At 32.5% G+C, this 14,646-nt stretch overlaps 1 protein-coding gene and 3 long non-coding RNA genes across 5 annotated transcripts; 3 read left to right on the top strand and 1 right to left on the bottom strand.

Annotated features, from left to right (window-relative positions):
* Positions 1-514: 514 nt before the first annotated feature.
* Positions 515-4,709, bottom strand: LOC106378779 (berberine bridge enzyme-like 16; the record flags this gene model as incomplete). Its single annotated transcript, XM_013818857.3, has 1 exon — positions 515-4,709. A coding segment is annotated over one exon (1,620 nt), but the record flags the coding sequence as incomplete, so codon positions are not given.
* Positions 4,710-5,537: 828 nt separating this feature from the next.
* On the top strand, positions 5,538-6,493 carry LOC106437838. The gene is made up of 4 exons (XR_001287358.2): positions 5,538-5,696; positions 5,784-6,042; positions 6,145-6,235; positions 6,315-6,493. It is a non-coding gene; the product is annotated as an uncharacterized LOC106437838 (long non-coding RNA).
* A 109-nt stretch (positions 6,494-6,602) lies between these two features.
* LOC106382289 lies at positions 6,603-7,907 on the top strand. Of its 2 annotated transcripts, XR_001276840.3 has the most exons (5): positions 6,603-6,718; positions 6,813-6,937; positions 7,036-7,128; positions 7,257-7,442; positions 7,522-7,907. It is a non-coding gene; the product is annotated as an uncharacterized LOC106382289 (long non-coding RNA). The 2 variants fall into 2 exon arrangements; XR_001276839.3 differs by having other exon boundaries at positions 7,257-7,907.
* A 2,006-nt stretch (positions 7,908-9,913) lies between these two features.
* On the top strand, positions 9,914-11,620 carry LOC106443487. Its single transcript, XR_001288026.3, has 3 exons — positions 9,914-10,261; positions 11,144-11,293; positions 11,572-11,620. It is a non-coding gene; the product is annotated as an uncharacterized LOC106443487 (long non-coding RNA).
* The last annotated feature ends 3,026 nt before the right edge of the window (positions 11,621-14,646 follow it).

Genomic DNA, 14,646 nt, shown 5'->3' with positions numbered 1-14,646 from the left:
CTATTGTCAGAAAGTCTCAAAAAATTCCCACGTTTAAAGTATTAACTATGAATTGTAACAAACAATATATATCACAAGTCTTAAAGTCACTTTGTGCAATGGACTTCATTTTCATAAGGCCAGATATTAAGTTTAATTCCATGAAAATTTTACTTATTAGATATTAATAAATTAAAAATTATAGATAAAAATTCAATGATTTATGAATAACTATTTAGCTAAAGTTTTCAAATTGGAAAATTCTCTTAAATAGTCATTTTTAAATTTTTGTAACAAAAATAGCATTTAAAGAAAAAAAATGACCAAAATAGCATCTTTTTATCCTCAAAATCTAATATCTTAACTCTAAACCCTAAGTTTAGATATAAATATATTTTAATCCTTTAATAAAACTTATTTTAGTCATTTTTCTTCTTAAGGACTATTTTTTGACAAAAACTTAAAAATGGTTATCTAAGAAAATTTCTCTTTCAAATTTGAGATAATGATTTCATTTTAAAATTATTTTTAATATATTGTTCATTGAGATATTTACTTAAATATTACTGATAGCATGCTCTTAGATATTGGAACAACCATTTATAACACACAAAATGTAAACCTTGCCAATTATTTAGCTCTAATGACATTTAGCTTTCTAAGAATAAAACAATTACCCAAGATGTCAATACATTTTTTCAATATATAAACTAAAAGTAACGTGAATAACCACAATTGTACTTTAGTTGGTTCTAAAGTTTGTGTGCATCATGGTTCGATTTCAATAACTTGAGATGAATAAAGCTAATGTATCTCCAAAATATGGTCAGGAAGTCTTGAAAAAATTTCCACATGTAAAAATTAGACTACTATTTATAACAAACCATATCACAAGTCTTAAAGTCACTTTTTGCAATCGACTTCATACTATTTATAACAAACCATATCACAAGTCTTAAAGTCACTTCATACTATTTAACTCCCTGTATAAAAAATACTTATTAGATATTAAAAATCATATATTAGGGATAAAAAAATCAGTGATTTATGAAAAACTATTTAGCTATAAGAGCACCCTTAACTATAAATACTCTCAAAAGTTCTTAAATTTTAATTTAAAAAATAAATATTTTTATTTAAGAAAATTAATTGACCACTAAAACGACAAAATATAGAGACACCGATTCTAAAATGTCAGAAGAAATATGTCTCCAAAGGATCGGTTCAAACTTTATCTATTTTCTATTTTTTTTAATCTTCAGATACTCTACCAAAAATAAACGTTGGAGCTGCTATAATATAAAGTTTTCATATTTGAGATACTCACTTCATTTAAAACAATTTTCGTCAAATTGTTTGTTGAGATATTTACTTAAATATTATCGATAAACATGTTCTTAGAGATTGGAATATCAAGAGCAACATTAACGGGGACTTAGCAGTAAGTTTCCGTTGCCAAGAAAAAAACAGTAAGTTTCCCAAAAAATAAAAATAATATTGTTTAAATTAAATTATTGTATTTCATTTATTTTTATCATTTGGGCCTTTAAAAAAGCTAGAACTGTAGACTGAGGATATAAAAACTTCAAGAGAATTTCGCCTGCAACGACTTATTTTCCTCTCTCTCTTTTGTACATATTTTCTCTTTCTTACTTTTTTTTTATTTTTTTAACAAGTTTAATGTTTGGAACCCTTGCTTAAATACTCCCGTTAAAGCTGCTCTAAGCCCTACTTGTGGTGGTTGAGTTTTTTTATTTATTTTATCGTTTGATGTACGGGTATTACCTTATTTCTAGTAATGAAGTTTCAGAGTTAAAAAAAAAAAGAGATTGGAACAACCAATTATATATAACACAAAAATATAAACCTTGCATATTAGTCATTTCTGATGACATCAAAAAAATGTATTGGTAATTCTAAGAAGAAACAAATTTGCCAGAAATACCAATACATTTTCTTTTTAGATATTTTACTAAAACAAATTTGAATAACCACAATGTGTATAGTGTAGTCGGGTCTAAAGCTTGTGCATAGTGTTGAACTCATCACCATATCATCGCATCTTCACGTTTCTTTTTTATTCTCTGACGTGTATGACACACACCATTCTCCGTATAACACATAAACACTAATCAAATCTCCACCACTATAGAAACCTACCAAGCTCCAAATTCTTAAGCTTACAGAAATGAAGCCATTTGTTATTATATAGAATGAAATTACATCAGTGGCTTATCTTTGAGATTGGATACCACAAGAAGAACAAGAAAGAACACACATCCGATAAAACTCTTATCCGGTCTCCACAGTACATTAATCACCAAACTAATCAAGAACCGGAGTTGCTAAAGAGAAAAATATCAAGAACCGGAATCCCTTGCTTTCTGGTCGAACCCGGCGTTTACCTTAACCAAACTCAAGTAATTCCCACTAAAATACGTCTCCCCATAAACCTTAGCTTCTTCGTACGTCGCCTTATACCCAGGCGTGGTGATTCCGATTTCAACGTCTCTGTTGTTAAAGAAAACCTCACTCGGATGTAAGAAGTTATGGGGTATATATTATAGGGATATAGTCGTATTATTAAAAATAGGTGTGTTAGAAATAGTGAATGTATAGTTATCTAATTAGGGTCTCATCACTTAGTCTTTTGTTATTTGAAACCTAATTTCTCTATTATATATAAAAGTCAAACGTTTCTCTTATAGATTGGAACAACCATTTACAACACAAATATAAACCTTGCATGTGTATTATTTCTGGGAAATTATAACTTTACCTCAAATTTGATACTATTTTCCAAATTTATTTTTAAATAATAAATTATTTCTTCTGTGTTTGCTTTTTAAGAAGAAATATTTCCCGAAATGTTAATACATTATGTTTTCGATTTGTAAAACTAAATATAACGTGAATAACCAAAATTTAAGTTTAACTGGTTGTAATAGGAGTTTATTTATTATAACGTTGAACTCATCAGTAAAGATTATTCCATTTATTATTAATAGATTGAGATTACATCAGTGACTTCTCTTAGATATTGGAATAACCACAAGAAGAACAAGAAAAGAACACATCCGATGAATCTCTAGTTCAGTCCCCACAGTCGACTATTCAAGAACCGGAATCCCCTGCTGAGACCGGAAAAAGTTAGTCGGGTCGAACCCGGCTTTAACCTGAAACAATCTCAAGTAATTCCCTTTAAAATACTTGTCCCCATAAACCTTAGCTTCTTCGAACGTTGCGTTATACCCCGGAATCGTAATCCCGATATCGACGTCTCTGTAGTTCAAGAAAGCCTCTCTCGGATTCTTCGAAACAAACGGAGTCATCGCCTTTTTAAAGCTTCTTGAGATGGCCAAGAACGCCTCCTCTAGCTCATCTCCAGGTGCATACCAATTCATGAAATGCTCTATCATGAAAACGTTACCAGCTCTATGCGTAAACGGCGTCTCATCAGATGCTATCTCAGCCATCCTGCCTCCCCAAGGGTTCCACTGCATCCAAACTCGCCGTGGAAGGGGCGAGTGATAGATCATCGTCTGGAAAATCTTGGCAATACCTCGTTTTGAGATAGGAGTTTGAACGAAGTCTGAAGTTCGTTTCCAGTAAGATTCGTTCACTGATGTTCTTTCGAGAAGATTCTCTAACGGTTCGTTTTCTGGGTACTCAGCCCAGAAAACGACCGAGTCGATCCATTTTTTAACCATGCAGTCAGGTTCCGTCAAGTATAGCTCCGGGAAACGTTTGTTCATTATGTTTAAAAGTCTCTCCGGCGAACCGAGAAACATTCCAATGAAGGACACGTTAATCGTCTTGGTCTTGTATTTTGATGTAGTGCTCCGGTAAACCGGTTTAATCTCTAACCGGATAAACAAATCTTTGTCGATAACCGGAGCCACTTGCTGCCATTTGTGGACCAAGTCAATGACACCTTCTTCCACCGTTCTCTCCAGTTTAAAAACGGTGACGTTCTCCGGAACCCTAACGAGCTTAAGCTTCCACGCAAGAATCACGCCGTAGCTCCCACCGCCTCCGCCGCGAATCGCCCAAAACACGTCTTCTCCCATAGAACGTCTGTCGCGGTAGACTTTCCCGTCCGCGTCCATGATTTGCGCGTCGATGATGTGGTCAATCGATAAACCGTATTTCCTCAAGAGATTCCCGAACCCTCCGCCGCTGAAATGTCCTCCGGCGCCGACTTTAGGACACACTCCGGCGGGGAAAGCGTGGACTTTGCTTTTTTTCGCGATGTTGTAGTAAAGCTCGCCGAGAGAGGCTCCGGATTGGATCCACGCGGTCTCGTCCTTAAGGTTGATGTCCACTTTGTGGAAGTTGTACATATCTAGGATCACGAACGGCACCGGAGAGGTGTAGGAGAAGCCTTCGTAGTCGTGGCCGCCGCTGCGGACTTTGAGCTCGAGGTTCAGGTGTTTGCAGCAGGAGATTGTTGCTCTGATGTGGGTTTCGGTAACGGCGGCGACGATGGCTTCCGGTTTCCTTGTGGAGGCAGAAGCGAACCGGAGGTTTCTCACCGCCCTCATCAGGTTTGTTGAGAAAGATGGGTTTGTGGGAATCACGGCGGCTCTTGAGTTACGTCGGCCGGGGTCGGCCGGCTGAGTGTCGAGACATTCGAGGAAAAGCTCCGGCGCATACAATGGCAACGGTAATGATGAGTAGACTCGTGGGATTGTGATGAGATAGATAAGATGGAGTGTGATAGGGTTTAGGGTTTAAGATTTAGGGTATAGGGTTTAGTATTTTGCTAAAGACTTAAAAATATTTATTTATTTATTTTTTTTAACTATTTTTATGTATTTTTATTGTTTTATTTTAAAAAGATAATCTTATTTGGAAATTTAATGTTGTTTCCTTTTTTAAAAGATATCAAATATCAAATACTCAAACACTAGGGGGTGAACCCAAGAATTACTCTTTTGGAGTTTTTTTTCAAGTATATCTTATTTTTTATATATATGTTTTCAAGTATATCATGAAGTCTTTTGACTAAAATGGTAATAAAGTGTTGCCTCGATCGTCCTCTCTCTTTTTTCTTGTAATAACCCGCATATTTCTAATTTATGTTTGAATATTTAAATAATGCTCTCTATAAATAAATTATATAAATAATGTTCTTTGCGGAAAAATACATTGATATGGAAATGAAATTGGAAATGAAAAATATGGATCCTAAGTTCCTAACTTAAAAGTAGACTAAAGCTACAGGTTAATACTTTTCTGTAGTTTTTTTAGTAATTTCATATGATATTTTTGATAGAAATTATTTTAACTATTAAAGAGAGATAATCGAACAAGAACAACTAATCTATAACAATAAAGGAGAGTTGTCTCTCTCTTTAGGCTATCCAGCTCAGCAAGAAGGCTGGGGCGTTTTCCGCCACGTGGCTTCACCCAAACAAATGCAAATTCGCTTCTCCTCTACGTTTGGTGGGCTTCTGCCGAGATTTCGTTTTTGTTGCGTTGATTTTTTTTTTTTTCTGGTTCTTGAACTTATGTGGGCTTGAAGGAAAAAATGAGAAGCCCATACTAATTAGGTTTAATCGCCTTCTTCTCTACCACATTCTACGCCTCTCTCTCTCTCTTTTTTTTTTGGCTCTCTGCAACTTAAGAACACCGACTTGAATACTGTAACGTCTTCAGCCCCAGGAATGTGAAGAAAGGCGGTGAGCCTTGACATGCCACTGATTGATGAGAATGTAAGAGAACCTTTGTTTTCAATTTATAATCTCGATGATTGTATCAGTTTCTATTGTCTAATCTATCGATTTGCTCTTTTGTAACAGTCAACACTTGTGCAAGGATCCTTGAGTGCAAACCGTCTTCTCAGATTCAGACAGCGTTTCAGCTAAGGCTCTGTGTACACGTTAAGCTGTTTTGACGTAACGCGCAGTAACAACAATTTCCGGTTGACTGATGCCCTCCTCTTCATACGGTTCAATGATGGAACCTCTTTTGAAAATCTCACAGATTCCAATAAAGTCATACCCACTGAACTTTTTCGGTTCCGACGTGCACTGGCAAACACCAACAAACAATTTCCTGGTATGTAACTAGAGCTGGGGTTTTTTTATTTTGAATCTGAGTAATGTTGTTGGATTTTCTGATAGCATGTTTTTAACTTATTCACATGTAATCATTTCCTAGACATTATTGGTGAGCTAAGTGCAATAAGGAGCACCATCAACGACAATCTTCCTGGTGCAAAACGCATAATGCTTACTTTGCGTCTTGATAGGTATTTTTGTTTTTTAAATCTGATTTTGTAGTAATAGAAATTGTAATGTATAACCCACGTGATTATCTCCCCTGTGCAGTGCTGTTAAAGTCTGGGTTAGTATGTTTGACTCTTTGGCTATTGCATTCCACGAAAAATTTTAGAGCTATGGGTCAGAGCCAAAAATTGTGCTTGTCACGAGCATAAATCATGAGCATATGTTTTCTCAGGCCGGCAATATTACTGTTTTCTCAGAAGCAGTAAAAAAAGTGTTTGACAGGCAAGTCAACTCATTCTAATTATAGCAACATAAATTTTTCTAACTTCCAAATATTGTAAACATGTTTCCTATTTGTTTTACTGTCTTTCCATGTTCATCCTCCTTCATTGCCAGGTCAAGGAGCAGACCAGCAAGCGTCTTCATCCAAGATGGTTCATGCACAGAAGATTGAGCCACTTACCATTTCAGAGCTTAACCAATTTATTATCACTGCTGATTCTCAGGTGTAATGTGGTCTATTTAAATTTGATACACTTTGAGCTTAATCATCTGAGTAAGGAGTATTGAAATTTGTCCTACTTCTTCTACACTTGACAGATTATTGAGTTCCTCTGCACTGCTAAGTGACCGGGATCCAGCAAGATGACGGTTGTTGTTATATTGGTTTTTTCAGATGTTCAAAGAAACTTGTCCGAGAGATATCTTCCTTCACATGTGCTCAGGTGAGAATTTCACAACTGTATACTTTCTGCATATTGAAAGCAATTATCATATAGTTCCAGTCACTTATTTTGTACTGCTGTCCTTTCTCTGAAAACAGGTACCGAGTGACACTGATTCAGCATCTTTCCTTGCTTTGTTACGAAGATTGCTAAACTGACAAACATCCAAGCTTCTGAGGCTGCATAGACTGGTATTTCCTAAAGTCAACCAGTTAACTATTAAGTGGTCCTATTTTTTTTTTTTTTTTTGGTAACAATTAAGTGGTCCTATTATTTAGATAGATCCTAAAACATTTAAAATGTTGTTTCTGGTTTGCAGGGGATAGGTGTTCATGCTCAGGTTGATACTGAGTTGCATCGGTCCCTTGCTGAGATTGTTGGGAAAACCTACACATTCCATAAACTGAACGATTTCAATTTTGCTTTGAAGCATCAAACCTTCACCATTTCCCGCATATTTCCAGAGCGAGAGCTTGCACCTATGCCAGCCTTTGTCATACCTTTAGTTCCGTTTCTTAACGTTAATTTTCTACATCTACTTTTACTTCCAATATATAATCTCCTGTTTGTTACCTTATTAATAGGAAGGTGCAAATGCTCCTGAGGAAGCACTGCATGAAGTTGTGGCACCAGGAACAGAGGAGAAAGATGCCAACACTTGCAATGTGGCAGAGGAGAGCCATCCACGTCTGATGCTTCCACTGCCGGACGTGCTGCATCGGCCAAAGAACAAGTTACTGCTGATAGGAATGCCCGCAAGAAAGCACGTGTGGAATGAGTCCACTACTAGCTCTTAGACAAGCATAACTTCTTATCGACTACTGCTTATCTTTTAATTTTCGTCAACTTCTTATCGACTACTGCTTTTAGTATCTTTTACTTTTTGTTTAATTCTATTTCCCTTTTGTTTTATAACTTCATGTTGTGGTTGTCGTTTAAATTATTAATGCAAATTTTTTTATGCAGAAAATTTCCCTATTTCGTGCCTTCATAAAAAGAAATGTCATGAAGCCGCCAAGGCGGGTGTAAACATATTAACACTTGCAAAGGTTATAAACAGTGGTCTCTTACAGACAGGTGTTTTCTTCCAAAAAAACAGAAAATTACAAAGTGCATACCTTCTTTACAATATTTTGCCACATCCTCTATGGTTTTCAGGCAAATTTTTGAGAAACATATTGAACATAATTAATACATAATTATAAGATCAAAATTTTTATCGCAATTTACATAATCGATTATTATCATTTCTAATAATTAACAAGGTCCATATCATTACTACCTCTAAAAATGACATGAACTTATAGCACTATTACCTCTAACGTATCATATATTATCGTAAATTGGGAAATCTAATATAAGTTGAAACAAACATATATTATAAAACATCATTTGGTGTAGCATAATATATACTAATTATTATATATGACATTATTGACACTATTATATATTACTTTAAAATATAAATTTTATAATTTATCACATTACATTAGATTTTCAATTTTGTTTGGAGGTGGGTGTATTAATTTATTATCGTGAGAAAATTACCTATTGTAATACTATTAAAATCTGATACTTTTAGAAATAAAATTTTTTTTAGTTATTTATAGTTTAGATTTTCTTCTTATATATCAAATTGAAATATAAATCAAAAAGGAAAAATATAAATCATTACATTTTCCATTTCTTTTAATTTGAAAATTTTGTGTTCTCTGACAAAAATCAATGTTAGTGGTTCTCTTCAACTTAAACCAGTAAAATTTAATATTACGATTTCATCTTATATAAACATATTATATCTATTATTTAGACTATAAAGTAAATTTTCAAATGTTTTATAAAATTAATAGTCTTAGTGTAAATTCACCCGCCCGTAGGGCGGGCCAACCCCTAGTCTATTAATAATAGCAATCGTTGAAAGGTAGTGTGTTTTCGTTTTAAGAGTTGCATTAGCTTAAAAAATTAATAATAGGAATCTCAAATAATATTAAAAGGTTGTGTGTTAAGTTGCATTGGATTAAAAAAAATTGTCAAAATGTAGAACTATGTATATTTTGATTTTTTTAAATGTGTGTTTTAATCTTAAAAGTTGCATTAGTTTAAAAGAACTTGTCAAAATGTAATTTAAAATGTAACTTTTCATTCTAACAATGTGTGTTTTCATCTTAAGAGTTGTATTGGTTTAAAATAAATTGTGAAAATGTATATGTATGTATATTTTCATCCTAATTAATTTTAAAATTGTGTCTTTTATATAAAAAACTGAAATGTATTATGTTTAATAGTTGTGTATTAATTAGAAAGAAAGTTGTGTATTTTCATAAGAAAACTCACCTTTATTAGTTTTAATCTTTTCCCTATAAAAAATTAATTTAAAAATGTAGTTAAAATATCTCAATAAGTGTCTTTCTACAAATTTTATTTTTAAAAGTTGTGTCTTCTCATTATAAAAGACAAATTAAATTGTTAAAATATTTCAATAAGTGCCTCTCTGTAATTATATGTCTTTTAATATTGCTTTAAAAAATGTTGTCAAAATGTATAAGTATATATCTTTTCATCTTAACAATGTGATTTTTAATTTTAAAAATTGCATTGGTTTAAAAAAAAAAATCAAAATGTATAAAGATTTGTTTTTTCATCCTACAAATTGCGTTTGTTAAAATATTTTATCTCAATCAATGTTGAAACATTGTGTCTTTTCATTTTAAGAGTTGCATTAGTTTACAAAAATTGTCAAGATGTTGAAGTATGTATCTTTCTTTTTTTAAATGTGTTTTTAATTATAAAATCGCATTATTTTAAAAGAACTTGTCAAAATATAATTTAAAATGTTACTTTTCATTCTTTGTACCATGCCTAGCTAACCAGCTGATTATATGTTATGACCCTTGATATCTAACACTACTAAAAGCAGAATACGGTGAGCGGAGAGAGCATCCACGTCATCTAATTTAATTGACCAATAGGAAACTGTTATGCGGCCACGTCAATAATTTCCCAAGGCCGGACACAGTTATTTCCCAGTTATCTGATTCAGTGTGGCCCACTTTCATACAAACCCCATCACTTGGCCCAACTACTACGATAGGGATCACCGACTCTCCACTTCACCTTCTTCAGTGTAGTCTCTGCAAATCACCGTTAAGTTGAAACTAAGTCTTCCCACTCTTTCACATTTAATAAGCTTCATTACTTTAAAAAAAATTGTTTCTTCCGTTGATATTATTTGGGCTTTTATGATTTTCATTGGGTAACAACCGCCATGACCAGATACGCCGGAAGCTTCGATCACCGGCAAGGACAAAGTCATATCAAACACAGGTAGAAGCTTCCGACCTTGACTAATCGATTGAGTTCTTCTAATCTGTATCAGAATCCGGCACCGTTACAGAGTTGACTGGATTCATGCACCTTCATTAACGCTCGCATTTACACTGATTTGCCTCTCCTCACACGATTTCTCATTCAATTAACATCATCATTCAGTGAGCTATGAATATATGAGTTCCCTTCCATGAGTTTCATCAGTTCATTCTTTTAAATTATTTTCCAAAAAAAAATCAGAGTTGGAATGGCAAAAGCTTTTCAATTACTCACCGTTTTGAAAACTGGCTCCACCGTCGAAGTGCCTCTCCTGAGGTTTTCGGAGGCTCGAGGCGGTGAGCTTGGATGTCGATATGCTACCCCCTCAAAATATTTTTCTTTCAGTCTCAAGAATGGTGTCTCTTTTGGGCATCTTGACCTGTTTTTTTTAGTATTTTTTCTGAGTCATTCTTCAATTCAAGCTTAGAATCCATGTTTTTACTTTTCTGTTTAGCTTTTTTTTTGTTTCTCACCAGCTTCTGATGTTTCTTTTGAGATTTCCAGCTAATATGTTGTAAAGTTATCTCCTTTCTGTACGTCTTTAAAAGAATCCAACGCAATCAACGCTTTGAAGACATTCCTTTAGATTCTGTTTAGGTACCTGTATAGATATTCATAGTTGGATCTGAGTTTTTTAGTAAGCTGAATATATTTTTTCTGAGAAAGTGATTAAAAACAGTTAATTCATACTTTGTTTAGTTTGGTTCTACTGACTTAGTGACTTTCAGACTAACCACCTGCTTCAGGTACTAATAAACGTATGAAATCTGAATAAGTTGGATTTTGACTTTTAATTTTGGTTTATAATGCTTTGTCTTAATCTTCCTTTTTAACCTGTAGGACAACTATCAAGTTTTCAACTTGAACAAACTATACCTAAATGGCGGAGGCTGAGAGCTTTGTCCCTTTTCAGTGCATAAGGAATGATGTCATTTGGAGACTCAAATCCTACAAGCATGATTGGATCAGTGGTTTCAGAGCTGAATTTAGGTATGTTCATATCTCTTCTTTTTTGCTTTTACAAAAAGTGTTACTTCTTCAGAGAGATAAGGTTGATCTTCATTTATGAAAAAAACTAGGGGTTTGTATTAATAATTAGAGAGGTTGTGCGTTTTTCAAGTTTCGTACCCTGAAAGAAACTATTATTTTTTGCATGATTTGTGCTGCACTTGAAAAGTTAAGCCTGATTTCTTCTATGGTGATGATAAGTTTAAATTTTAGAGATCATGTATGTGTTGGATGGCTTAATGATTCCAAGGAATACATAGATGCTAGGAAAGCTATGGACGATGTTGGGATCTGATTCTGAAGATCAGGTACTTTTCTTTTAATTGTTTATTTACATAGACATAAGAACAACTCTACTTACATTCCAGTTTTCCCGAATGCACAAGAAGCATTTATAATAGATTGATGATATAATGATCATGCAAGCCTATTTCGTAGATTACCTGAGAAAAAACTTCAGTTATATATCATGTATTAGCATGTGACATCTAAGATAACTATAACATAGAATTTTAACCACAATACAAATTTGTTATACTTTGTTAATAATTATTTTTACCACCAATCAATTCTGAAAAATAACAGTATTGTAAAAATACGCTTATGAACATTATTCAAAATTAATTAATTATATTTGTCCTGAAAAATAAAAGTATTGTGGAAAATACGATTATGAACATTATTCAAAACTAATTAGTTATATATTTGCAAATACATCACACATAGATGTATAATGAGGAGGAACAAAAAAAATTGAAACATAAATTTCTTAATACCCTTAAAAGTTAAAATTGAAACATAAATTTCCTATAACCCTTAAAAGTTATAAATATAATTGTTCCAAAGCCAAAATAAAATTTCAAATGTACAAGTAAATTTATTTTACATAAACTTAAATAAGTAAGATAATAATATTCAGATTAAACTCCGCTTTAATTATTTTATATATTTTCATCAGGTGGTTCATAATTTTCAGTAATAAAAAAATACAAATTATGAGTGATAAAAGTTCAAATATGTTAGACAAAAAAAACAAAAATTGTCTTTGATAGACATATAATTGTCTTTCGATCCATAAGATCTGAGTATTATAAAAATGTTATAGAAAATTAGTCCGGGCGTAGCCCGGAAAAAGCCCTAGTAGTACTAATACTAGAATTTATTATATCTGCGAAGAATTATTATTCAAACCCTTTGTTAAAGTAAAGGGGCTCGAGGGACTAAAATAATGAAATAATCAGGTGACCTATATAAAAGTGGATTTTTCTAACATGAATCACATGATACAGATTACTAGTTGTTTAGACAACATTTGATTGTCAATGAGACGATCCAGAGCTGATCCTAGATAAAAGTGAATGAAACGTTTGTATGTGTCTCTCAAATTTTTTGAAAAAAAATTATATAGACAAAAAATTCTCAAATTATAAAAAACAAATTTATTGAAATTTTTATTAACTCGCTTGCATCCTCCAAAATCTTAGAGCCGGTCTTGAGACGATCAAACATAACTTGTCACCATCGGCCAATGCGTTGGCTGTTTTCCTCGCTAAACATACTGTCACCCTTTTTATGATCTTACTCTAGGCGCAGAGATTTAAAAGAACGATTTAAGACCAAAGAGGAAGAAAAAAAGCAATCAAATTAGCATTCTATACAAAACCAAAAGGCACTATGTAAAGCTCCGGGTTATATCTTTGATTATCTCTTCGCCCGCTTCCAGTTATATGAGTTGATTCGTTCTTAAAAATCCCTGTGTTGCTAAAAAGAAAAAAAAGAAAAGAAAAATATGTGACATGATATTTTTGTCTACTGACATGCATGGAATAAATTTACGTATATCTTGGTCATGCGAAATGCAAAAGAAAATAATGTAAAAAACGTGTTAAAATCTAACTACCATATATGTGTTTGTTATGATTTTGCTATTTACTCACTCAAGTATTGAATAATTAGTTGAACATTGAATATGCTATATAGTTTCAATTTAACAACTTTCTTTTCGATGACTTTACATCAACAAAAACTTTCTTTTTGAGTTTCCTCGTTTTACTTGCTTTACCAGCAAGTGGTTAATCTTTTTCCAACTATTGTTATTTTCTCTTTTTTAAATAATGGTAATTTATATGAATTTGTGTGTTATGTTAAATGTTAATATTTTAAATGCTTAATTAAGAAATGCATTTTAATATTATATTATTATTTTTACAAAAGGTCATATCTAGTTAATGTAATAGAGGTCTATGTGTGAAAAATTGAGACGGATAAATCTACAAAAGGTCTAGGTTTTAGAACATACTTAGCAATTGAAAAAAAAACAACTTTCTTTTGATCATAAAAAATTACGAGCAACGATAGTAATTCAATAACTATTGAGGTTCATGGGGAGAGTGATCGGTCTAACTTTCACACGTACATCATTTTCTTGGAACATAGTTAGTATTTACTTCTTTTTTTCCTTAATATTAAACATACTTAGTATTTACTTTTTAGATATTCAAAATATATAATTCTCCTTTGCAAAGGAAAATTATATAATAAACTAATATATATTTATTTAATGTATCATTAATTAAATGAAAATTATTTAAATAAATATCTATTAGTTATTCAAAAGGGTAAAAATAGATTTAATGTACAAAATTATATTGGAATTATAGAATGACACTTATTTTGAAATAAAATAAAAAATCTTAAGTAACACTTATTATGAAACAGATATAATATTAATTAGTGATGATAAATTTTGGTGTGATTTCTAAACCATAGTACTATTAATCATGCACTTACAGTTTTGCTTATTAATTAAATCAAATCAAATGAATTAATAAGATTATTTTCTTGAAACTATCAAATCAATTAACAAGTTTTAACAAAAAAAGTTTAAAAAAAATAATAACAGTGATTTTCTTATTGGCCAAACCAGTCGGCGTATACCCGTTCCGATGAACACATGCATGGGCTTCTTTTCGAATCCTCCAATTCCGAAAAGATATAAACGTTATCGCGCTCTCGCTACTTTTACCATCATTCACTTCTTACGGTGCCATTCACCCTTCGTTGCTTCTTCTTTGTTCGGGTTTGTTTCTGTTCTTTCCCTTAGTTTGATGTTGGAGTGCATGGGTTTATTTATCTGGATTCAATAGAACCACTAGTAGATTTATGCGTCTCAGTGTCTTACAGACCTCTATTACATTAACTAGATATGATAGTTAGGTGCTTTGTAAACTAAAATGTTTTTTCCTTTTGTTATGAACTTACCCGCAGATTTTATATCACATATGGCATCTAAGTCAAGCTCTGTGCCTCATGCAAGTGATCACAAATTCCAAAAA

Source organism: Brassica napus, chromosome A3 (assembly GCF_020379485.1).
Source record: "Brassica napus cultivar Da-Ae chromosome A3, Da-Ae, whole genome shotgun sequence".
Lineage (NCBI taxonomy): Eukaryota > Viridiplantae > Streptophyta > Magnoliopsida > Brassicales > Brassicaceae > Brassica > Brassica napus.
The sequence above is the reverse complement of the archived record's forward strand: the minus strand, read 5'-3'. Positions and strand labels throughout refer to the sequence as shown.